At 37.7% G+C, this 27,095-nt stretch overlaps 1 protein-coding gene across 7 annotated transcripts in view; it reads right to left on the bottom strand.

Moving 5' to 3' along the window:
• Positions 1 to 1,222: 1,222 nt before the first annotated feature.
• The window catches only part of LOC18443126 (uncharacterized), a 37,044-nt gene continuing 11,171 nt past the window's right edge, over positions 1,223 to 27,095 (bottom strand). Inside the window, exons 2-5 of one of the 7 annotated variants that reach the window (XR_966951.3) lie at positions 19,744 to 19,846; positions 16,433 to 16,625; positions 2,432 to 2,555; positions 1,223 to 1,480 (exon numbers count right to left, since the gene is read on the bottom strand). Coding sequence is in view for 4 of the 7 variants with exons in the window: in XM_006853325.4 (XP_006853387.3) it covers positions 2,525 to 2,555; positions 16,433 to 16,625; positions 19,744 to 19,846 (327 nt within the window). In the remaining 3 variants the exon portion in view is untranslated. Of the gene's footprint in view, positions 1,481 to 2,012; positions 2,556 to 16,430; positions 17,342 to 19,743; positions 19,847 to 27,095 lie in introns of those variants that run through there. The other 6 variants (XR_016048952.1, XR_016048953.1, XM_011628324.3 and 3 more) reach the window with 6 other exon arrangements.

The following is a 27,095-nucleotide window of genomic DNA, read 5'->3' as shown; positions in this document are numbered from 1 at the left end:
TTTTAAATAAGGTGGTTGCAACCATTTCATTGTCTAGAGTTAAAATTCAAATTTATATCTATATAACTTAGTGACACACCCTAAACCATCCAATTTGATATATGATGAATAGGAGTGATTGTGACCTCATTGTAACGATAATAAATAGTCTAAAAACATATTATCAAAACAAAGAAAAGCATATACCTTCAAACGCTCTCTCACTCTCACTCTCTCTCTCTCTCTCTCTCTCTCTCATTTGTCCACTTTCGACTTCCTCGGTAATCTAAAGTTGGCAACCTTGATGCAAATGCCAATGCTGATGTTGGGACTTACCTTCAGTAGCACTTGGTTTCTGTTTTTTTCAGTGTTCAAGAAATCGCCAATCTAGAATTAGAGTCGGTGAATTTTACTCTAGTCGCAAGTAACAATGGGCTGTTTTCTAAAATATATAATAGAGAAAATTATCAAATTACGTATAAGAGATGTATTATTTAACATTTTACACTTTTGATACTATTTATGCCTTTTTCTACGAGTATTTTGAAATTAAAAAAAAAATGTGAGGACAACGTTAAATAGTTGATCTCACATGAGTATTTCTATAAATTTTCTTATATAATATATGATATTAAATGCTATGTCGTGAGCCACTTACTTGGCTAGCATAGATGGCCACTTACTAAATCGTTGAGTAGGGATCCATCCCACCAATCCGGTTTCATAAACAAGTTTTTTCCAAATCAAAAGCAGATGCAATTGATTACTTGATTAGATACTTTTTTTTTTTTAAAAAAAAAGAAAGTTGTAGTTAAATTTTTTTTTTTTTTTTTCTTGATAATTGAACCTGGAAGAAGCTCCCTACTCATTATAAAAATAAAACTCAAGACGTCACGTTATAAAGCCCTGTAAACTTGACACCAAGCCTTGAGCCCATTCCTAAAAAAACACAGTAGAGGAAGGAGGGCAGAGCCAGAGACAATTTGGATCATGCCCCAGGGGTATTCTTCATCCTAGTTTAAAAGAATAAAAAGGGGAAATCCACCTTTGGCTGTGTACAATTTGGCCACTATTCAAGGTAAAGGAGTTTTTTTTTTTTTTTGGGTAGATAAGGTAAAGGAGTTAAGCTACCATTCTCACACAAAGGATGATATGGTAAAAATCCTGTGCAGTAGTCCATCCAAACTGGCCTCTAAGGTTTCATCGTTAGGGGTATTAGAAAGGTAAGGAAAGGTCAAAAGAGTTTAGTCAGAGTACCCTATTGCCCATCATACTCCTTTTCAAGACCAAAAGAAGAAAACAACTCGTGCCCATTTGGAGGGACCAAATAAACAGGAATAGTGCCCTTTCCTCCTCCTCCATCCATTTACGTACAAAAGACAGTCTAGCTTGGTATATTCCAATTTCCCCGTAAGGCATCAACTTTGAACCATCAAAATAAAGTGCACCTCCAAACCCCGCCGAAAGATGCAGTTTTGGTGCCAAATACCTCTATGGTAACCTGAAAATGCATTTCCAACCCTAGTTATTATAAAAGTCAAGGAAATATATACAATGAGAATTTATTTTTCCTACAAGAATGTTATAATCATTATTGACCATCACACCTGAAATCAGGTGGTTGAATTTTCATTGATTGGACACAAATTCCAAAATAAATTTTCTTGAATGCTATTACACACTTCAATCAACTGAATTTTACATCCAATAGTTAAAAATGATTGTGACGTCCTTGTATCAAAAATAAATAGTCTCATAGTATATAATCCCAAAAATTAAAGCTCCAAATAAAGGCACAAAAAGAGCAATACCCATAAATACTTGAAAATAATGAAAATGGTTGGTGGTCTATTGCGTAAATAAAATTAATATAGCTTGAAAAAGGTTATACCAAAAGAAGCTCCCAAATAAATTAATAGCACCTGAAAATGATGAAGTGGACAAAGAAATAGACAACCTTGCCTCCAGAGTTTCTTGTTCCAAGATAAGGGCCCCTGTTTTTCTAACGTATGGTGAATCCAACTAAAGTCACCTTTAAAAAAGCGTACTCCCTAATTTATATTAAAAAATGGGTAAGGGGCTGTCTTCCCCAATGAATTACCCCAAACAAAAAAAAAAATCTCAACCTTTGGCATCGCTCCACATATCCATGTCTAACATGATATTCTTACTACTAGCATTTGGGAGTGGCTGCATATTGTGTTTTAGTTTTCTCTCATTGTGTCATGTGCATGAGAGAGAGAGAGAGAAAGAGCTCACGACTACAACAACAAAATATGTTCTGCAACTGCAAATTCAGCATAGCAAAGCATTTCATAGATTCAGCCAGTACATGCTTTCTCGCAACTGAGCACCAACAAAAACCCCGCTTCATATTCGGTATGCATTTCTGCATCATCAATGCATTGCATTTTATAAATTACCAAAACCATCCTGCACAAATCGTGCTTACCCCTCTCAACCATCGATCCTGGGACCATGCTTAGAAGATGGCAAAATCACACTCTCGCATGCCTCTGCAACACAGAGCCTCTAGACAACCACCTTACAGCTCGGGCTTGACATTTTCTTTTGACCTATTCCATGCAACATTAAATCCATTATCATCGCAATACTAGACAAAATTCAACTTCATTGGAAGGTGACAAGAGAGAGAGAGAGAGAGAGAGAGAGAGAGAGAGAGAGGAGGGGGGGGGGGGGGAGAGAGATTATTGTTATAAAACTTCCACACTAAGCCATGTTATCGACTCCCCCACTAAGCTATCTAATAGTAAGTTCATAAATTCTTAAACTATAAGTCATTTTATGGGGAGCATATTGATTAGTTTTAATCCCAAACTAAGTGATGGTTAGAGCATTAGAGAGAAATGCCATTATAAACTATTTTATGGGAGAGTCAGTTGACAAACTACAGGTAGAGGGAAACTGTTTCGCATTACTTCCGAAGCAATAGGTTAGGGTGTGCAATTCCCATCCTAAGCGATGGTTGACGGGAAATCTATAACAGAAATGCCCTGCAATGGGATAGGGTGTGAAACTGCCATTCTAAGCGATGGCTGCGAGATATTCATGACAGAACTGCTCTGTGACGGCTAATGGAGGGAAAATATATGCAATGATACAATCTCCTGCTTGGTGGAAAATTCATGAGCATTTGTTTTTAACTGCCCTTGTTCTGCAAAAAACCTACTGTTTTGAAAATCTCCCAACCTCAAATGATCTGTCACTAGTGTTGTACCATAATCAGTCTAATTTGAAACTCAATTTCTTGAGCCATCAAATTGGGGCTAAATGATTCAGAAGAAGAATTAGTTGAAGCACAAGCATACATAAAACTAGAGGACAAAGGCCAGGGCACACCTACAAAGATGGAGGCTGTTTTTACTGGTTAGTTTGCTTGCAAAATTTTCACCCTCTACAGCTGATTTCTATTTTCACCTTACACATCTTTCAATGGATATTAACCTTAAAGCCTGCTCACTAAAGTTATAAAAGCCTTCCTCAATATATCCTTTATTTGTCATCCCTTAATGACTTTAAGGGTTCTTTGATAAGTTGAAGAATAAACTCTAGCTTTTCTACTCACCAAAAACGATAATCTTTCTCTATAGTTGGGGATGGAACCGAAATAAGGAAAAACTAAACTTAGTCAAAATAAATCTTCACTCGTAGTTTGATATATCCTTCCCTTCATCTTAAAACTTGGGTATAGAGGCTGAATTGGTGACTAGAAGAGAAACGGCAGACAAACGTCAGAATGTAGATGATCCACCTAGTATCAATAAAAAGGAAAGGAGGCCTGTGTCACTCCGTATGAGTTCATAAGAACAAGTCAATATGTCTACCTCTTTACAAGGGTGATTTTATTATTTCTACTGAAAATCAAGGCAAAGGCTTCCAATGCCAGGACTTCCACACTTATTGGACATACGCGATGAAAATTTTGGCCACTTGGGCACCTAAGCGGCCCAAGGCCCTTACCTCACTGTATAGGAACTAGGCTACGCCCTATGTGGTTTTGCTCTAGGGCATCTGCCTAGGTGCCCTTGGGCCGCCTAGGTGGGCTCGATGGTTTCCCTTGGCCAAGGGCCCTTGGCCAAGGCCAAAAATGGTCATTTCCACCCCAAAAGGAGGAGGCAGGGTTAATACTTTTCGTGGCATTTTAGCCCCCCAAAACCCATTTCTGCACATTTAGAGCTTGGAAAACAAGCCCAAATACAAGATTTTGTGATTTTTTTGGGTAGATCGAAAAAATTTCAAACTTTTTCTTTTTTTTTTGAAGTGGAAAAATTTCCAAACTCATTGAAAAGTGCTCAATCCAATACTTTTTCAGACTTGCAGTGCCTGTAAAAGAAGTCATTTGGCAACCAAAACTCACCTATTCAAGCCAAGTTTGATTGGGTTTTGAGAGGTTGATGCACTTCATTTCTTGGTTTAGAGTTTTTTGATGTTTATGATAGCTGGGTATAAGTTTTTTACATTTTTTTTAGGATTTTTCTCGAGCATGCTAGGTTTTGTTCTTCATTGGATGGTCAGAATATTAACCATAGGCGATATATTTATTTTTCTACTTTATTTGTTTGATCACTTTTAAAAATTTAATGTGACATTAGTGGCTTTATTGCATATTTTTGTGATTGTGATTTATGTAAGGAAAAAGTTTATATAAGGTTGCAACGTTAAAATGTAGAATTAAAGATGCACCTCAAAAATCCACTAGAAAAGGTTGCTTTAATGTTGAAAAACCCTCCAATTGACCGTCTCGACATCGAGATGTCAGGATATGAAGAAAAAAAAAAGATTTTGAGTACCAGAAATAGTGCATCTGACAACATATTATCTAGACTGTTCATTTTCAAGATTTTCATATTTTTATAGATCTACTTGATTTTAAGCTTTTTTAGAGTTTCAAATTTTATAATTAGATATGAAAATAGATTTTGAGATAATCTTAAGAATATTTTACACCAAAATTACATGTTATGATAAAATTTGGAGGTGCGCCTTAATTGGATTGTTTAAGGTTGCAACCAATGGTTTAAAAAACAGATCGGTGCCCTGGATCGGTCTCCCCAAAAACCCATCCGGATCGGTGAATTGGCGATCCGAATCGGAAATTGGCCGAATCGGTCCAATCAAGCTTTAAAAAAACTCCAAAAAAATTATTAAAATTCATTATAAATATTGTTTTTTAGGAATACAATAAGAAATAGGGGTACTACAGTATTATTTCATTTTTTTTCATTAATTTGCGAATATTGAGATGTTCTTTCCCTATTTGAACTTATGTTAACCATTAAATTTGCATTACATAAAAGAAAAATCATATAATCATCATGGATAAAATATATAATCATACATGGACTACAATAAAAAATGGATTAAATCCAGTGGTTTAAAAATCGGCACGTCGCAACGGACTCGCCCGAGTCGGCACGAGAATCGGTGACCCCGTGCCGATTTTTGTGTAAAACCGAGAATCGCCCGGTTCTAGAATAGAATCGCCGGTTCTGAGCAGTGAACAGTCCTCATGACATCATAAACAGGCAGTTCTCGCCAGTATGACATCACAAGATATGTTGTGGCTGACGTCACCATGCTCGACGCGTGTGTCGCACGTGTGAATACATCTCGCGTTCATCACGCGTGTGTAAAAATCTTATGTGCACCGCACGTGGTTCCCACCCCAGCATATCGTTTAGAAAAGCTGATGGTTCAATTGTTTATATACCCAAGGTTTGTCCCACCTCTCTTCGATGTGGGACAATTCTTAATGGCCAACATCGAGATGTTAAATCAATATATTGATTTATTATAGCGTATTATGCCAAATGTGGTGCAACGGGGAGTTGGTTATCACGTTGGATTTCTATACAAGAGGTCTTAGGTTTGAACCTCCATGGTGTTAACTTTTTTCTTTTTGTCAAATATCATAAAAAATAGTTTTTCTTTTGTCAAATAATGTCACAAGAAAAATGTGTTTTACTTTTTGTGTTTTATTTTGTCTTAAATAATATCATAAAAAATAATATCAATGAAGAAAATAATGTCATAAAAAAAAAGGAAAAAAAGCGTTCTATTTTTATCTTCTCCGAAAAATATAAGGCAAAAAATAATATCATCAAAAAAATAAAAAGAAAAAAAATAATACAAATGAAGAAAATAATGTCATGAAAAAAAATAAAGAGGAAGAAAATAATGTCATAAAAAAAAGAAAAAAACAAGCATTTTATTTTTATCTTCCAAAAAAAATAAAAGGAAAATAATAATATCATCAAAAAAATAAAAAGAAAAAATTGAAATAAAAGGTAATACAACAAGCATTTCTTGTCAAGAAACAATTTACCTTTCTAAAAAAAAACAAAAAGGAAGAAAATAATATCATCAAAAAAATAAAAAGAAAAAATAAAATAAAAGTTAATACAAGAATTCGAGATTTTAGTGGCCACTTTTTCATCGATTGAATCCATTCTTTATTGTAGTCCATGTATGATTATATATTTTATCAATGATGATCCTATAATTTTTCTTTTATGTAATGTAAATTTAATGGTTAACATAAGTTCAAACAGGGAAAGAACATCTCAATATTCGCAAATTGATGAAAATAAATGACATGACAATGTAGTACCCCTATTTCTTATTGGATACCTTAAAAATAACATTTATAATGAATTTTAATAATTTTTTCAAATTTTTTAAAGGCTTAATCCAACCGATTCGGCTGATTCCCGATATGGATCGCCGATTCACCGATCCGGATGGGTTTTAGAGGTGCCCGATCAGGGTCACCAATCTGTTTTTTAAACCACTAATTAAATCGATGAAACAAAGGCCACTAAAATCTCGAATTATTGTATTATCTTTTATTTTATTTTTTTGATGACATTATTTTCTTCCTTTTATTCTTTTTAGAAAAATTGTTTTTTTGACAGGAAATGCTTGTTGTATTATCTTTTATTTTAATTTTTTCCTTTTATTTTTTTTGGAAGATAAAAATAAAACGCTTTTTTTCCTTTTTTTATGACATTATTTTCTTCCTCTTTATTTTTTTTAATGATATTATTTTCTTCCTTTATATTATTTTTTTTCCTTATTTTATGACATTATTTTCTTCCTCTTTATTTTTTTTCATGAAATTATTTTCTTCCTTTATATAATTGTTTTTCCTTTTAATTTTTTGATGATATTATTTTTTGCCTTTTATTTTTTTGGGAATATAAAAATAGGACACTTTTTTGCCTTTCTTTTATGACATTATTTTCGTCCTCTTTATTTTTTTTTATGGCATTATTATTTTCCTTTATATTATTTTTTATGACATTATTTAAGACAAAAGTAAAGCACATTTTTTTTGTGACATTATTTGACAAAAAAAAAACTTTTTTTTATGACATTTGACAAAAGGAAAAATGGTAACACCACGGCGGTTCGACCCCGAGACCTCCTATATAATATCCAACGTGATAACCAACTCCCCACAGTGCCACATTTTGCATGTTATGCTTTAAGATCTCAACGTTGGGCATTGAGAATTGTCCCACATCGAAGACAGGTGGGACGAATAATGCTTATATAAACAATTGCAACATCAACGCTATTAAAGAATAACTTGAGGCAGAAAACATGTGCGGTGCACATGAGATTTTTGCACACACGAGATTTATTCGCGCGTGGCGCACGCGAGATTTATTTGCGCGTGGCGTATGGTGACGTTCGCACGTGGCGCACCACACGCACGGCGCACGCGAGATTTATTCGCATGTGATCGCATGTGACGCATGGTGGCATCAGCCACAGCCGAACTTATGACGTCATATTGGCGGTTCTCGCCGGTTTATGCCGTCATGCGGGCGGTTCTCATTGGTTTATGACGTCATGTGGGCGATTCTACTCTAGAACCGGGTAATTCCCGACTTTACACATAAATTAGCACGGGGTCACCGATTCTCGTGCTGGCTCGGGCGAGTCCGTTGTGACTCACCGAGTTTTAAATCACTGGTTGCAACCTTATAGAAACCACACCTTTTAAGCTATTGATTTAATAACGAGTTTGGAGTTTGAGTTGTCCATTTTAGACTACATAGTTATTTAGTGCACTAATATATATTTAATAGTTCAATATAGACCCTTCATAATTTGGTTGTGTAATCACTATTTGGGTAGTTGAGATTTTTTTTTTTTTTTGTGAACTAATCTGGCTTTTGTGGATTTATCAAGACATTGGACTTGTCATGAACGTATTCAAGTTGTTATTGGCGGGTGTTGTGTAATTTTCAGGTTTAGGTGATAATTGATAATGTCTTCTTCAAGTTCGAATAAAAAAGTTAATCAGGGTTGGAAATATAAATTCTCTCTCAATCCTGACGACAAGAATAAGGTAGCTTGCAAGTTATGCAAAAAAGGGTATAATCTAGCATTCATCGATTGAAGAAGCATTTGTCATCATTAGAGGGGACGTAGCCCCATGTACTCAAGTGCCTAAAGATGTTATGAAAGAGACATTAGATCATTTGCGTGGGGGTCGAAAGAAGAGAGAAGAGGCAAACGAGAAATATGAAGACATCGTGAGATCTGTGGATACTTTTACAAGAGAAGAAGAAGAAGATGAATATGCAGAGGAAGGAGGCTCCATTTCTAGATTCTAGACCAAGCACATTTGGGCATAAGAAGCCTCGAAGAAGGGGGCGTACTGATTCTTACTTCCCCTTCCCGATCTTGAGTTGGTAGTTTGAGAAAGGGTGTAGAATAGTATCAGAGTATAGGGATCAGGTCCCTCAATATGTAACATGATGATATTATAAAGCTGGTATATCAGTTTGGGCCAAGATATAAGGCCCCTACACCTTATGAGCTCAAAGTTGTATTGTTGAAAAAAGAGGTGGAGCTCACAAATGAGTAGCTCAAGACCCACAAGGATGATAGGGAAGGAGTGTGGTGATTATTATGATAGATACATGGACCGATAAGCGGACAATCAGCACTATGAATTTAATGGTTAATTATCCTATGGGAACAATGTTATTGAGCTCCAGACGCATCTGGTAAGATTCATGAGATTCATGATGCGAGATTCATATTTGAATTAGGAGATAGTGTATTGAGGAGGCGGGGAAGGCAAATGTAGAGCAAGTTGTCACTGACATGGCTAAGGCCAATGTGGCAGTAGCAAAAATGCTAGATTCCAAGATGCCACACATTTTCTAGACGCCTAGCACCGCACATTGCATTGACCTAATTCTTGAGGCAATTAGCAAGATGGAAGTGGAGAATGGAACAATAAAAAAGGCAAAAACAGTTACAATTTTCATTTACAGCCACACCAATGTATTGGTCGTGATGAGGGCCTATACAGAAGATATGGACTTGGAGAAGCTAGCGGTCACAAGGTTTGCAACTTCATATTTGTCTTTGTGTTCTCTAAATGAACAGAGAGACAAGCTTAGAACCCTGTTTGTCTCTTCATATTGGAAGGAAAGCAAGTGGTCTGAAGGATGAAAAGGGGAAAGAGGTGTGTGACATTGTTTTGACAACCTAGTTGTGGAACTGGGTTAAGTATTGCATCAATGTCTTTTGAGCCACTTGTAAAAGTATTGTGCCTTGTGGATAGTGAAAGGACCTGGCAATGGGGCATATTTACAAGGCAATGGAGATCGCAAAAGAAGAAATCAAGAAGAACTTGGAGAACGATAAGTAGATATTCCCCTACTTTAAAAATCGTAAATGACAAATGGGATTCACAGCTGGAGGGGCCCCTACACCAAGTAGGGTACTATATAAACTCTGATCTATATTGATTTTGAGATAGAGTTTAAGGGTTGTTCTATGCAAGCAATTAACAAGTGCAATGTAACGCTCAACCCTGACTAGGATGTCCAAGATAAAGTGTCTATGGAACTTGACTTATATGAATTACTCCATGGGGACACTTGGGCAAACAATGTAACAAGGCAAAGGACGAAAATACATCTATGTGAGTTGAAGATGTATTTGTTATTTAAGTTCTTACTTCTTACTTCAAAGTTTTAACTTGACTTCTAAAATTACTCATATGTATATATAGAAAAAAGATTTATTAAGCTGCTAGCTATAATGAATGGTATAAGCTACTAGCTCCCAACCGTAATATCTTTCATCACGTGGTTCAACATTCATATCCCTATTTTAATTTTAATATTTTTCTATAAATCAGATTAAGATGAAATTTAGGTGTATATACCTAACAGTATTCCGCACTATATAACAATATAAAACAATTACTTTCAATAATTTAAAATGACCAAATTACCCCCATCATTTTTCAGAGGCATTTAGGTCATTTTATATTTTAGGTAATATTTTTTTATATATTTTTATTGTGCGCCCTAGCTTTTAGTAACACCGTCCAAAATTTCATTACGAGCTGATTTCTAGAAAAAATAATAAAATTCAGATAGTGATATGAATTTTGAACCACCCGATGAAGATCTGACGACTGGGAGCTAGTAGCTTATACTATTCATTATAACTAGTAGCTTAGGAAATCTTTTTCCATATATATATATATAATGCTAGGGTAAGCCTACTAGCCGATGGAATAGTATAACCCCAACGGCCCAGATTGAATCTGGGCCGATTTGACGGTCAGGAGTGTATCTTGTTAATATAATTTTAATATTTTTTATATAAATCCAAATAACATGAAATTTGGAGCATCAACTCTTCTCATCAAGGCGCACCTAATAAAAATTATATATATATAAAAAAAATCGTATAAAATAAATTGACAAAAATACCCCTGAAACATTTCAGGGGTATTTTGGTCAATTTATTTTATGCGAATTATGTTTTTTATATTTTTACTAGATTCCACTATTTTTGAAGAAAAGACGCTCCAAATTTCAAGTGATTTGGATTTATAGAAAAAAATTAAAATTCAATTACAAAGTACAACCATGATCATTGGTCGGCCCAGATTCAATTTGAGCCGTTGGGCTTACATTGTTCCATCAGCCCATGGGCTGACAGGAGCTTTTTCCATATATATATATATATATATATATATATATATATATATATATATGGGGAAAAGTTATATCCTACGTTTGCTCGTGTACTCCTGTTGGTGCGCCAACGAACAGGATTCAATGGTGCGATTTGCCAGCTTGTTTTTCCCCACTGGCGCATTTCAGAATTTACATGCTCACACCTGTTACCAACCTCCTCTCTATCAAAAAGTAATGCCACCACATACTCACACTTGTTACCAACTCGAGGAACCTACTCTCCTCTCTCTTACTCACCTCCTCCTTCCCCCCGGCTCTCTCTTTCTCTCTTGGCATAACCTGCTACCTCTTTCTTACTACAAATGGTTAGAGAGAGAAAGCTTCAAAAGCTAGAGTCTAGACGTTTCTATAGGCTTTAGAAAGAAAACCCAAAAAATGGAGCCCCTACCCCTTTCTTACCACAAATGGGTAGAGAGAGAAAGCACAAGGGTAGAGAGAGAAAAGATTCAAAGGCTCTGAAGTCTAGACTTTTCTATAGGCTTTAGAGAAAGAAAACCTATTTCGTCCACAAAATGGAACAAATCATGAGGGAAGAGAGACAATGCCTGATGCAATTTGAATACCAGTCATGCAAGCAAGGAGTCACCATTCTCTCCCTCTTTCTCTCTCTCGAAAAGATATAGCTTTTTTATCCTGGTATATGCAGACTCTCACACAATTAGACCCATTTCTCCCTCAAAATCAATGGCCCATCTCCATTACTTCTCTCCAGCTACGAATCTTCCATAAAACTCCATGCTTCCTCTTTCTCTGTCAGAAAATCTCTACTCTCTAACATAACCCACCTTTTGGTTTCTCTCTCATGACAAGCATATCAACAACGATGTAAGAAATCCATCTCTCTTATCCATAACAAGCAACCCATCTGCCTCTCTCTCCAATATCTCCTTGCTCTCTCTAACCTAAGTATCTGACAGGAATTACATCTGCCACACAAGTGCTACGACCTCTAATCCCAGGATCCCAAAGGACTCTTCCTTGCTCTCTCTAGTCACAGGGGAAAAGAGAGGTGGTTTGAATGGGGTGAGAGAGCAAGAAAGAGAGAGAGAGAGAGTGTGAGTGTGAGAGAGAACAGGCACGAGATAAGGAGAGGGAGGGAGGGGGAGAGAGAGAGGGGGGGGTTCACCAGGGGAGACAGAGGAAGAATGGGGGGAGACAGAGAGAAGTCACGGGCCATTAAATGCTTGCTTTTGATTAGGTAAAGAGATGACGCCACGAAAAATAATCCAGACCGTCCATTATGCCTAACTTCATCCCAACCGTTGGGTGTATGCCTTTCCTGTATGTGAGCCGACGTAGGATAGCTTTTCCCATATATATATATATATATATATATATATATATATATATATATATATATATATACTCCACTTACTTTTAAGGTATTGTAGCTTCATGGTGGGCCAACCGTGGACACAGTGCCCCTCAATTGCAAAGGATAGCTCAACGATTTTAAACTTGTACATCATCCAGATTCGAGCACAATTTTCAGCACAATCGAGATGGTAAATTCGTCATTTGTCCTCATCTCTTACCACCCTAACTTGTATGGTAATAAAAATCTAATAGTGCAATAATGCATTATGAAACAGATACATACAAAGAAGAGAAAATAAGCTTGAGCAGAAGAGATTGATGGTTGCACTGAAAAATGTTTGGGAATATTTTATGATATTATGACTCTATATCAGAGAAATAAACAAGAGAACTAACACAACTGGGGCCAAATTTGCCCTTAAGTTTCATATTATAGAAACAAGAAGGGTTCTTACATGTATACCAGGTACGTGAGGAGTTCTAGGAACTTTCAATTCCTGTTACAGTTTACATCAACCCTCCATATAGGGTTGAACACCCATGATTCAGGGCATGAATCCTATACATTCACAGAGCTAAAAGTAAGTATACAGACAAATGGAGAATAGCAATACCAAGGGGTGAATGGATCTTCTCCTTCTCGAACTGAGGCTTCAAGTGAGTCAAGTAATCAACAACTTTATCTCTCTTTGATGATCTTTACACAACAAAACAAAATATGACACTATTGGGGGCCTATTTCTTGACTTCTGGTGTAATGGGTATGTATTCACTCTCTCATCTCTATCCATATCACAAACCAAAAAATGGGAAATGTAAAAGGGGAGCGTATGAATTTCGCCCTCTCCCTTTTCTCACTGAGAAGTGGGTTTAGATAGGCCTTATGAAGTGATAAGAATGAAGGTTGATGAAATATATCTAAATTGTTGATATCTCTCACGATTCGGTTTGAAACGATAAGCTCATATCTTGTTCGAATGTGAAAGCACCTCAAGATGGCTTTCATCATAAGCTTTGTCCTTGTTTGATTTCGATCTTGTCTTGATGTTTGAATTTGAACCCGTAACTGCCAATATTCATCGCAATATTTCATGAGAAAATCAAGGAAAGTGGTTATTCTTATCCATCATTTGCTAGTCTGCAGAAAAGTACTGACATGTCCAAGTATTTTCACCACCACTCTCTGATAACAAATCCGTTCACCAACCAAGAAATTTTGAGTGATAGAGGACTCCAAGACGAACACAATAGTTCAAATCCCACCTCATGAATCACAGACGAGAGAGTTATGACCCGAAGGAGTGATAGAGGACTAAAAGACGAACACAATGGTTCAAATCCCACCTCAAATGGATCACAGACGAGAGAGTTATGGCCCGTCAAAGTATTTCTATTGCAAATTACAACAACATATATGAGGATTGCAAGTCCAACCGCTTCCACCACAGGGGATTATAGACCTTAAGAGTATGATAATCTTGTAGATGAGACTATGACACACATCTCCACAAAATTTGCGCTCAAGGATCTCCATATCGGTGGTCAAACTTTTGCACAAATTTCATGGTTACTGTTGCAGAGCATGCCACTTTCACATGAGCAATCGATAGGATGCCTGCACTTACATTGCTAACAAGACATTAAGTCAGAAATCCAATGGTTCAGGTCCCATGAGAAATCTCCTTATAGATTGAGAGAAATCTCAAATTCAGTGACTCTAGGTCATCCTGGCTATCTATCTGGCAAACGATGTATAAGGATTTGGCTGCCAACGAATATGGATAAGGGGCTAAGCCATCTCCAAATGACTTGAAACTTTGGGATGGGGGAAATGATGCCTCAAATATGATTTCCCATGAGTTTCAAACCAATCACCAAAATATCATGTTCGAGACCGCCAGTCAAGGCATATTTTGGCCGCTGACAAATTATGGTTGATGGACTAAATGATGTTCAAGTTGTATATTCTTGGACTAGAGGCATATGAGGCTTCATTGGATATATGCAAGGGCACACCTCAATGTGATATTATATGATGAATTTCTTTATACTCCAGCTGTCAAACACTCCACCATTGCCAGACGACAGATTCAAAGATGTATCGTACCATATCCAAACTCTTCCAATATTGTGTAAAAAACATATTGTGGCTTTGGGGATATATGTCCTAGAACGTGTCTCAAGTTGAGATGGTTTGATACTCTTTCATGACCCATCATTAGCCAAGATGCACATATGTGACCGACGACGAGTTCGAAAGTGTATTTTATCGTACCCAAACTCCACCAAATATTATGTGGAGAGGCATATTGTGCGCTAGGGGACATATGTCCCAGAGCTTGTCTCAAATTGAGATGGTTTGATACCCTTTGCTATCATTGGCTATTAGCCAAGATATATATATTGACCGACGACCAGAACTTTTAAGGCATATTGGGGCATTCACATGATGAGTCTTAGGCACATCGTACTCCACTATCATACTAGGAGTATGCCTCACAAATATTTTTCAAAAATAATATCAATTGGGTTTGTATAGTGATCCATCTTTGTTCAATAATTATTTCCTGCATCACACCCTCAGGCTTGTATGCATATGTCTATGAGTGTTCTTAGTCTTGTATTATAATTAAAATTACACCAAAAAACTGAACAACCTTATTTTTGTTCAGTATAATAAGAAGATGAAGGACCACCATTTAGAGGAAAATCAAATAATCAACCCATCCTTGTAAAAGATATGAATGAGTTGAGCAAATGGTTGGTCGAGGAAGATGCTGGCAAGGAACCTGTGTCCGCAGAAGAGAGCTTGACATGGACCCAAGTACATGAGGCATCGAGGCTACTAGATCTCAAAACTCAAGTGAAGGGGAAGGGGAAGGAGAAGGGAAGCAAAAGGCAACGGGGAAGTGGAAGATGCTGATAAAAGTAAGAGTAAAGGAGGAGGAGGAGGCAGACTCAGAGAAGACAAGGAAAGAAGGTGAATATGAAGAGGAAGATGACTATGATGATGATGACTTAGCATAATCATTAGATTTTGGTGCATTTGATGTTGGTCGTGGAGGTGGATGTGATGTTGCTAGTGATGATGAAACTCGTGGACATGGACGTGATGTTTCATTTGAGTTCATCAATTTTTTTGTCGATTGTTGAGTTTTGTTAGTTTATGCCCTTTGAGTTGTGTCCTTTTTTGTAAGTTGGGAGTTGTAAGATGTGATTTGTAATGGAAAATTAACATTTGTTAGTTATTGAGATGTTCTAATGTTGGCTAACTTAGCTCTTGTTGCATAATGGATGAGTGTTTCGTAATTTTTCATTCTTTTATTGTTACTTTTAGTCATTTGTACAATAAAATTACACACAAAACCATAAAACAATATTCACTAAACGAAAAAATTTAGAGGTTCTACGCATAAAAACAGGGGGGGTTCAATAATCCGGAAGGAGATAGAGCCCCCCAACTATACAAACTGCCCAGATATCTGTGCATCCACCAAGGCGTTGGAATCCATCTTCTTGAACATTGATATCTCATAAAGGCCTAGTCGAAATACCAACACTTTCATCAGTATGGAGGAAGACTTTGGACTTGCTTGGATGTGCTAACAGTCATGTGAAAGAAGTAACCCTACTTCCATTTATGCACAATCTTGAAAAATTGTATGTGTCTTTCGAATACATGAAAAACAAATCTTTCTTTATTTCCTTTCAGTAGCCATATGGAACAAAAAATATGATCCCCTATAAATAGTGACAGACCAAGCTGAGACATTAAACTCTCTTAAATGGGTGGATGGGAAAAAAGTGTGTTATTCCTGAAATCATCCATTGGGACAGTAATGACCTTGTATATATGGATAATTTTTTATCAAAAAGAAAAATAATATATTGAATTGAGTTGACTAAGCCATTTCACCTATCCAAAGATTCCATAATATTATATTTTTCGAACGTATAAAAACATCACTCAAAGGAAACAAGATATAGTGGACGTAACTGACTTTATAGAAAAGAGTATTTGACTTGGTTGTGAATAAAAGATACTGCCAAAACCATTGAAGTTTTAGCAAAACTATTCAATCCATGCGTACCGTTTTCGCTTTCTCTTCAATGGAGTAGAATCACTGGTTTGTTCATCTATATCTTTATCAGTAGTAAATTTCTCAACACCATCTTTTGAATCATACTTCTCAAAATCATTAGCACAAACGGGAACCTCAGCTGACATAGACATAGCAGAGCGATTCTTTAACCGTTCCTTGAGAAACTCCTGCAAAAATGCTCCTATAGAAGTGACAACAATAGAGAACAAAATGAATGTCTGCTGCAAAGCAAAATGGTAAGAAATACGTGCCAGAAATATTTTTTAAAATAACATGAAAAATTATGATTTCGTGATGTAAATCAAGATCTATGTTTATTTGGAAAAGAAGTGAGAATACATGCTGTTTTAAAATTGACAAGTAAACTTATGGTCAGCTTGACTTTTGAAGTGCCTCCAAACCGGGGCCAATCTCTTATTTGGCCAACACAGGCAGCTAGGTGTTTACCCAGCGCACTCACCCTAATCAACTGACTGATACAGCTTGTGCTTGACCTGTACCACAGAATTCATTCCATTCCTTTTTTTTTTGTTTGGTTTGACAGTTTTGAAACTCCTTAAAAATTGATTCAGATCTTGGTTGGGGATCTTGGGACAAAGCCCAAACTTCACTGAACCTACATCCCAAATATAAGATTTGAGCATAAATTCCACACCAAAACCTTTGTTAAATTATTAATTTGATAAGCCATGCCTAAAACTGATGTAAACTTTTCTTTAAGTTTAAAGCATTAATTTCATGTCAAAAGAGTCTTCCACTCTTGCGGGAGCATTACCTCCATTCACTCTCTGGGGTGAAACCCAATCTAGAAGTATATTTAGCCCCTCAAATTTTGGGGATGTTGCCTCTCCAATCTAGCGATCAAACTCATTAAAAAAAAGGGCAATTTATATGTGCCTGAAAAAATAACATCCAAGATTGAACAATGACCATCCAATTTTTGGATGGTGAGATATAAGTGCTTAAGAATGCAAAATTCCAAATTTTCGTAATAAAAATAATAATTTGATGATTCATACGTCGAACCCAGAATTTCAGATTGAAAAAATCCTCCTGAGTAACTCTTTCACCCAAGGGACTAAGTCTAGAGTATGTTCCCATAAGAGCATCCTATACACAGGAAACACGTAAGAACCAAAACAATTTGCTCTAGAAGAATCTAATCCAAAAAACACATGTAAAAAAATAATAGAGAACAGATGATGTATCCTTGTAAACCAATGTATAAAAAACAGATTGCCCAATTGGAGGATTGGCAGGTTTCAATCTCAAAAAATTTTAAAATATAACTAAAAATGCCTAAAAATAGTGTTTTTTGAGTGCCAAAAAAAATTTGGGGGTGATGCATTATCTACTTTCACTATTTTGCTAAAATACGTGAATATTGAGACGTTGTTCCCCTGTCTGGATGTATGTTGATCATTACATTCACTACTGAAAAAAAAAGATCTTACAATCAACATGGATATGAATCTATGGTCCAAAATGAAGCATACAACAACTGAAATACAATCTAATACCAAAATTAAATATGGCACCAGTGTAGGAAAAATCACTGGAACGGTTAATCGGACATGGGCCTAGAAGCGGTTCAATCGGCATAACTGGTAAACCGGAACCATTCTAACCAAGCAACCCCTGGAGAGTCGAAAATTAAAAAAAAATACACAAAAAAAATCTAATAAAATATGAAATGTATATTTAAAGAATGATTAAACAAAGCACATCGAAATGAAGTTGAAAAATTAAGAAAAATGGATTTCAAAGAATTGATTTGAGCCCAAGGTTATTTTTAAAATTTTCCAAAAAAGATGGAAAATTTTAAAAATAAGGATTAATGGTCAAAACAATTTCCAAACAAAATGCATCACAAACAAAAATCCCTTAAAATGCCCGGCCAGTCACCAAACCCAGCCGAAACCGGAACCAGCCACTAACCTTACCCATTGAACCACCCGATTTTTCCTTCAATGAATGGCACCATTCTTCGTCTTCATCACAATAGCGCCACTCATTGAATTGTCGCAACAATTCATTGAGTTGATCCATGTTCTACTCAATATTGATATGCCTATGCCCGAGATTAAACAGAAAAAGGGTGGGGGCGAGCAAGAGCGTGGGGGCCATCATGAGGGGTAGACAACCCTTGGAGACCTCAAGCTAGGAAAGCAGCAGTTCTCCAACCGTGGGGGACTCGGGTATAATCAAATCGGCACCAAAGATTCTGAGTACGTAGGTTGACTCAATGAATTGCTAAGACGACTCAATGAATTGCTAAGACAACTCAATGATTGGCATCAACACAATGACGAGGAAGAATGGCGTCGTCTTCCATTTTGGTACTAGGTTGTATTTCAGTTTTGTATGCTACATTTTGGACCATGTATTCATATCCATGATAATTGTAAGCTTTTTTTCAATGATGTGAATGTAATGGTCAACAAACATTCAGATAGGGGACGACATCTCAATACTCAGGTATTTCGGTACAATAGTGAAAGTACATAATGCATGCACCACCCCTAATTTTTTTCAAAAATCAAGAACACAAATATTTTTAGGAATTTTAATATTTTTTAAAAAAATTTGAGGTCGAAACCGTTAGATCCTCCCATTGAGATCCCCGATCCACTTATCTAACCCAGTTTTCGGGAAGGCTGACCGATCCATTTTTTTTAACCTTGGTTCCCGTTATATAACGGGAACCGGATTGTGCATGTCGATTCCCAAGTTGGATCAGCTGATTCCGATCCAAATCTGCGATTTTTTTAACATTGTTGTAAACACTACAAGGTATCATCTCTCCAAGCAACTTGAGGTTCACGCATGAAGCATCATATGATGGAAATATAGTAGTGAAATATATCAAAAACAATTAGTAGATAGACAAAACAAAAAGTAAGGTGTACTATTATCCAATTGATTATTGTAAACCACAGTCATCATCATTTGGTGAAATGGTGGCAATCAATATTGAAAGAGAGGGGCTGCCATAGGGTCATATCCTGCTCTAGAGGATCCCACACTTTCTCTCCATCATCCATAATTTCATAAGACCATAAATACAACAATGTACTCTGGTTTTTCAATAAATCCACTGCACAACTATACTTTCTCAGACCTCTCAAACCAAACTCTGTATTTTTAATTAAAACTTAGAAGCACAGGAATCCATTAGCAATGTACGTGGGGGACATGGATGTAAATGTTCAGGTTAATAATAGCAGCATTGCAAGTCAAGAAATTTAAATTTAAAGATAGCGAGAAGCACATAATTTTCAGTAAATTTTGCAGCCTACCTGTAGCACATAGCAACTTTGTGTCAAATGTATCACCTAATGCCTCAAAACCCGCAACTTTGGCACGGTGCTTAGCCAATTTCTTTATGCTGATTAGCATATCCTGAACATGGTTGAAGAAATCAGCCGGTGGTTTCAGAATAGATCAGTATATTCAAACAGATAAAAAAATAATCTCTCAATCGATGTCATTTATGATACACTTAGGAAAGCATGTCATAATCCAATGGATTATGATAATACCAATACTCTATTGGGGCCATTACTTTATGAGGAAAATGATGGACAGTGATGGAGAAAGAGTTGAACACACAGTACATGAGATGATCCCCAATAGTGAGTCCCACTTTTTCTCCATCACCATTCATCATATCATTGGATGAAGGATAAGTCCAATGGCCCATGTGTTTCCAAGTCCATTGCACTATATTGCACTTTCCACGTAAGATTACTCTGAGACCAACACATGAATGGAAGATCCAATAACAAATAAAACATGCTCTTCTTTTACTATCAGTATGCAGTGTTGATGCGAATGGCAGATGGAAATACCACTTGAAGTGAATGTAGAAAAGAAAATGCCAAGTAATTAACCATAAGAATTGATCTATTCCCAATAAGCAAAACACTGTGTTCAATTTTCCATCTCATGTGATCTAGTCACATGCTATACTTAGAAGGCTATTCCTTGACAATTTATTGGGTTGGATATTCGTTTTTACAATTTTTTTAGAAATATTTCAAAATATTTCTTGCTCAGCATATGAGGACCAGAATGCTGAACCAATTCAAACAGGCAAGTCCTTCAAAGACTCCATGATTCAAACTTCATTAGCTATTCATCTATACACTTTCTATGTACCCCAAATGTTTGTAGAGAAGTAATTCTGAGGACAATTAGGATGATGCATACAAGTTGCTATACACAGCCACCTTATCATCAACGGTGAAAACACTTTTTAAAGTTACAACCCATTGCTGATAAGTCTCATTTAATATGCAAACAAAGATCAGCACCGCACCATATGCTGAGGAGAAGGGGTGCCACATATAAAGCCATGCTATCAGAGACAGATAAGCAATTCAGCAGGCCCTTATATATATGACAGGATGTCAACAATCAGAAACCTACTAATAAGACATACCAATAACAAACTACAATTGGTAACGCTCAATATTGTTTGTAAAACTAAGACTCAGCATGATCGGAAAAAGTTTTGTCCAACAGCAGCAGCTGAAAAGTGAACAAATGACCAGAAAACAAGAAATTGGTCATATGGATGAGTGATTCTTCCCCGTGTATCAGTGGGAGAACAATGTGTCAACCCAGTGTCCATATCATATTACATTTTGTAGCAACTGTTATGGGCTCATGCCCACTAAAATTTATGCAACAGCGGTAACTCCTATATATAATGGGCCTCATGAAGTGGTTGTTATGGTGTTATGGGCTCATGCCCATTAAAACCTGCAACTCCTATGAATAATAGACCTCATGCCCATTAGAACCTGCTGTAACAGCTAGCATAACTCCTGCTGTAATGGTTGTAATTCTTTTGCATGTTGACATACCCATGGTGTAACTCCCATAGGAATATGTGTAAATACAGGGCACATTGCCCTACGATTTGTAGAGTGTGAATAACAAATGTATTTACTTTATCTTGTACTTGAATATTACTCTCTATTTCTCTCTTCTCTCCCAATTTTAACATAGTATCAGAGCAGGGCTTGACACCCTAGGATATCCAATACTTCCAGATACCCTAGAATCCTGATTTTCCTTCCTAAACCCTAGGATATCCAGTACTTCCAATTACCCTAAAATCATGATTTTTCTTCCTTCTTGGGCTTGAAACTGTAGTGTATCAGCAACATCATACTTCCAGCAAGATCACCTCACTTTCTTTTACTAATAAGTAAGTCTTTATCCCAAAGTCCCAAACTCCTTTCTTTTTCAGCAACCTCATATTTCCAGCAAAACAATATTCCCAACAACCTCATATTTTCAGCAACCTCACATTTCCAGCAACCTCATATTTCCAGCATCTCATATTTCCAGCAACCTCACAATAATCCTAAACTCCTTTCTTTTTCAGCAACCTCAATTTCCAGCCATCTCACATTTCCAGCAACCACACATTTAAAACTGAGGATTTTTTTTTTTTTTTTTGAATGAGGTTAACGATTGTATTACTAGAAAAGCATCGGAGAACAAGAGGGAGACTTGAGAGTACCCACAGGCCGGGTCCCTCGATCAAAAAATAGGTTACTACTTTGTGGCCCTATACAAAAAATTGGGGCTTATAAGACTTGCTCGATTACAAATGATGTACACAGAAAAAGCAAAAAACTATGCACCCGCAGGGTCCAGATCAAAAAAGGAGATAGACCAGCGACATAAGTATGATCAATGCAGCAACACAAAAAGTCGTGACTATACGGGGGCATCTGCTTGGGCCCGAGCAGCGTCCTTAGCCAGAAGACCTGTGAACTCGTTCGATGTCCTCCAGATATGCATCTAGGAGAGGACTATATCCCCGCAAGTATGCGCAATTTCGTCAAAAATAGAGGAAAGATACCAAGGAGGAGGGGCGTTTCCAGCAGCCCAGGACATGATATTTTCGGCATCCCCCTTGACAAACAACTGAGATCCTAAGAGTGGTCGAATCTTTTTAGTCCCAACAATAGTCCCATGGATTCAGCGTACTGAGAGTTTGCATGGCCTAATTGCTCGGAGAAAGTGGCCAGAATGTTGCCATTGTGATCTCGGAAAACTCCTCTGGCTCCTGCTAGGCCTGGGTTACCCAAGGAGCATCCGTTGAAATTAAGCTTGATGGTGTCTTCTGGTGGCGGCAGCCAATAGTCGGGTCTCAAGACCCGAGGGGATTGGACGTGGAGGATATTTTCCCATTGGCTAAGGAAAGTATTTGCCGAAACCCCGGCAAAGGCCCTATGGTTGGAGGCCCAAAAGATTACTAAGGAAGTAACCTTGTGGAAAAGGGCTGGAACTTCGCTCTTGGGGCCTTGACAGATCCTGGAGTTTCTTTCCAGCCAAAGAACCCAAATAGTTGCTGCGATAGAAGCCGTTCGGAGGATTCTACCTGCCTTTGGCCAATGAGATACAAGAGAGGACGAGATGAGAGCCGGAATGGATGGTGGAGTGACCCATGAGAGGCCAAACAGCTAGATAATTTGACTCCATAGGTCAAAAGCTAGGCTGCAGTGAATGAACAGATGGGGGTTCGCTTCCTCCTCACAAAGACACAAAGCACACCTGTTGGGGATAGGAATCCCTTTCCTTTGTAGCTGATCTACTATAAGGGCTCTTTGAGAGCAAGCAATCCAGCTGAATGCCTGCACTTTAGGCGGTGTAATGGTGGACTAGACTTTGGAGAGAACCGAGATTGGGTTGAGCAGGAGGGTAAATGAGTGTATAAGTATTTTATAGAAGGAGGCCACCGAGAATGAACCAGAGGGGAGAGAGCCCACACCAAGGTATCCCTCCCCAAGAGAGTGAGGAAGGTGGAATGAAGAGAAACCGAAAGAGAAATTAATTGCCCTGTTTCCTCCTCTGAAAGGTGGCGTCTGAAAGAGGGGTTCCAGACCTTGCAATCACCAGAGGCAACCATCTCCTCTGCAACAGTGGATGCTTTGTTAGAGGCGAGAGAGTAGAGGGAGGAGAAGAGGTCCTTAGTGGGGTGTGTGGCCTAGCCAAAGGTTTGACCAGAAGCGCACTCCAGTTCCTTCTCTAGGATGAAGGCGAATGAACTGCTTGAACATGGAGAGGGACGTCAAGAAGGACTTCCATGCTCCTGAGGCTCTCCTAGGAGAACTCCCCTCGGCGACCCAAAAATCTTTCGAGATTCTATATTTTTTGCGGAGGACCTGGGCCCAGAGAGAGTTGTTCTAGGTAGCCAGTCTCCACCTCAATTTCCCTAACAAAGAGAAATTGTGCTTCCTTAAAATCCTGATACCCAGTCCTACCTGGTGTTTTGGAAGGACACCTTATCCCATGAAATAAGGTGAAATTTTTTCGACTCAGCTTCTCCTAACTAGAGGAAATTCCTCATCAATTGATCTAGGCGGTTGGCTACCGAGACTGGTATGTGGAATAAGGACATCAGGTAGACAAGACAGTTTGTCATGGTAGCTTTGATGAGCATGGTCCGCCCTGTGAAGGAGAGGTACCTCCCTTTCCAACCTGCCAAACGCCTATCTAATTTGTCTATTACGTGAGACCACTGTCTCTTCTTTGGTTTCCCCAAACCCAGAGGTAAACCAAGGTATGTGGTAGGGAGGTCCTCCACTTTACAGTCCCAATTAGGGATATGTGCTCTGGTTTCAAGATTGGAGAGAGCTACCCCAATCATTTTCGATTTTTCCACATTTACTTTGAACCCCATAGCGTACTCAAAGCATTTGAGGAACAATCTTAGATTATCTATTTCCTCCGGTGTTGCATCAAGGAAAACTAACGTGTCATATGCATATTGCAGATGAGACACGATAGAGCCTTGTGCACTACTTTTGAAACTGGAGAGGAGGCCAGCCTGGTACAATCGCCTGATGGAACAGCTAAAACTTCCGCTGAGATGGCGAAGAGGAAGGGGGAGACTTAGGAATTAGTACATTGGAAAAAAAAAGGTGGGGGGTTGCCTTAGGGTTTCTTGTTCGAGAGAAAAGGAAAATGTCAAAAATCAAGCACAATATTTCCATGGGAAGCAGTCAATCTGACGACCCAAGATTGATGACTATTACAGTTAAGCTAATGGGACAAAATACTTAGAATGGTCTCAATCTGCCAAAATGCTCATAGGAAGCCGGAGGAAATTGGGTTATATTACAGGAAAAATAAGAGATCCTCCCACAAATGATCCATCTCATGATGAATGGGAAAGTGAAAACTTGACAGCAATGGCATGGCTCCTTCATTCCATGCAGCCAAGTATCAGTAGGGGGTTGTTGTTTCTTAAGACTGCAAAGGATATATAGGAGGCAGTAGCTAAGACATACTCACAACAAGCTGATATGGCCAAGATTTATCAATTGCATCGTCAAATAGCGATATTGCAGCAAAGAAAAATGATTGTGGAAGAATACTTGGGCATACTAAGGCAAAAGTGGGAAGAACTAGACCACTATTAGCATATTAATCCCACAGTCGATGACACTAATATTAGTCTGAGCAAAGAAGGATCTTTGAGTTCTTAGCAGGCCTAGATCCTGACTTTGAACTTCTGAGAGTATAGGTTCCAAAAAAGGACAAACTGCCCTCTCTCGAATTTTTCTCTAAGTATGTAAGGGGGGGAGGCTAGTAGAAAAGCTATTGCAAAAGGACAAAACTGAAGCATCCATCATGAATGCTTAGCCTTTGCAAAAAGCTTCAAGCAACGAAAAGTGGGTAGAAGAGGACTAAATTGTGCTCCACTATCTCCCGTAGAAAAGGAGAAACTCAAGTGCTCCCATAATGGGAAGAGGAGACACACTCGAGAGCATTGCTGGGACTTGCATCCACACTTGAGGCGGAAACCAAGGAATGAAAATGCCCATACCGTATTGAGTGAGGGGTAGGAAACCTGAGCCACACAACCCAAACTATCCAATCCAAGAGATCAAGTCATCAAAGATTTCGAGCACCAGTTGATTACTCTCAAGGCTTCACTCAGCCCTAAAACACTGTGAAGCAGCCAGGTACATACGCAACTGCAAATCATGCTTCCAATTCCACCTCTTCTACGCCCATGATCATTGATTCAGGGGCTACTGACCATATGACTGGTAAGAAAGTCGGTCTCTTGTCCTTTCTCCTACTTCTAATGAAATTAAACTTGCTAATGGATCCATGACCAGTGCCTCAAGAAGTGGTACATATAAATTTTCATCATCATTTTCCTTACATTCTATAATACATGCACCTTCTTTTCCTTCCAATCTTCTTTCTATTCGTAGCCGACAAAACAATCAAATTGCAGTGTCACATTTTACTCTTCATATTGTCTTTTTCAAGACCTGAAGACGAAGAAGATGATTGATGGTGGTCGTGAAGACAATGGGTTGTAGCTTATCAACACGAGATGCCCTTGTACTGATCTTAGCACTGAGTCTCATAGTCATGAGAAAGTCCTCTCGTAATACACCCGCTTAGGCCACATGTCTTTGAAATCTTTAAAGTTGTTTCCAAATAAGCTTGTTTCTTTGAATGTTCCTCAGTCGCAATGTGAGACTTGTCAATTGTCTAGACATTGTAGGACCTCATTTTCTACTAGTGAAAATAAAAGTTCTAAGCCCTTCCATTTTTGTTCATTTTGATGTTTGGGGGCCTACTTTTGTTACTTCTACTTTTGGATATCGGTATTTTATCTCATTCATCAATGACTACTCTCGTTACACCTGGATCTATGTTATGAAAAGTAGAGATGAAACACCTTCAATAGTAAAAATACTTCATAAAATGGTTCTGACCCAGTTGGAGACCCAAATAAAAATTTTCCATTCTGAATATGCACGAGAGTGTGTAGACCATGGATTAAAGAATTATTCTCAAGAACATGGTATAGAAACTCAAATGTTATGTTCCTGTACACCACAACAGAATGGTGTAGCAGAACAAAAAAATAGACACGTGTTAGAAGTGGTGAGAGGCATCTAAGTAGGAATGAAGGTTCCTAAGAGATATTGAGATGAAGCAATTATTACTGCTACCTATATGATCAATAGAATGCCTACACATGTTCTTGATGGTTCTTATCGTTTCAAACTTCTCCACCATACACTTCCTTTATTTTCTCTTCCACCATAAATTTTTTGTTGTGCTAGCTTTGTGCATATACCCTGGGGCTGGCTAGAAATAAACACGGACCTCAATCTACCATTTCAAAGGATGTTAGCTTTACCTTCTTTGATAATATACCCTATTTTTCTTCCCAAAGAGATTCCTCTTCCAATGGTCACAGATAGTTCCAGTAATCCAACCAAGGCATAGGTGGAATCTACTGAGAAACACTGAAAATGTACACCCAAAAAAAGAACAAGGAAAAGTCTAATATAAATGATAAACCCCAACTCGTCGACTCATCAGGTATTTCTCCACCTACCCCTATACCTTCTGAATTCAATTTACTTATTGCCATAAGGAAAGAAAAAAGGAATTGTACTTCCCATTCGATTAGTAAGTTTGTTTCTTATGCTTCACGTTCACCTTATTTTCGTTATAATTTTGCTCTACTTCCTCTGTTTTTGTTCCCACCAAAGTTGCAGATGCATTGGCTCATTTATAGTAAAAAGCAGCCATGATTGAGGAAATGATTGTCTTAGAGAAGCAACGAGCTTAGGATGTAATTGATCTGCCA

Source organism: Amborella trichopoda, chromosome 2, assembly GCF_054954075.1.
Source record: "Amborella trichopoda isolate Santa Cruz 75 chromosome 2, AtrichopodaSantaCruz75HAP2 v2.0, whole genome shotgun sequence".
NCBI lineage: Eukaryota > Viridiplantae > Streptophyta > Magnoliopsida > Amborellales > Amborellaceae > Amborella > Amborella trichopoda.
The sequence above is the reverse complement of the archived record's forward strand: the minus strand, read 5'-3'. Positions and strand labels throughout refer to the sequence as shown.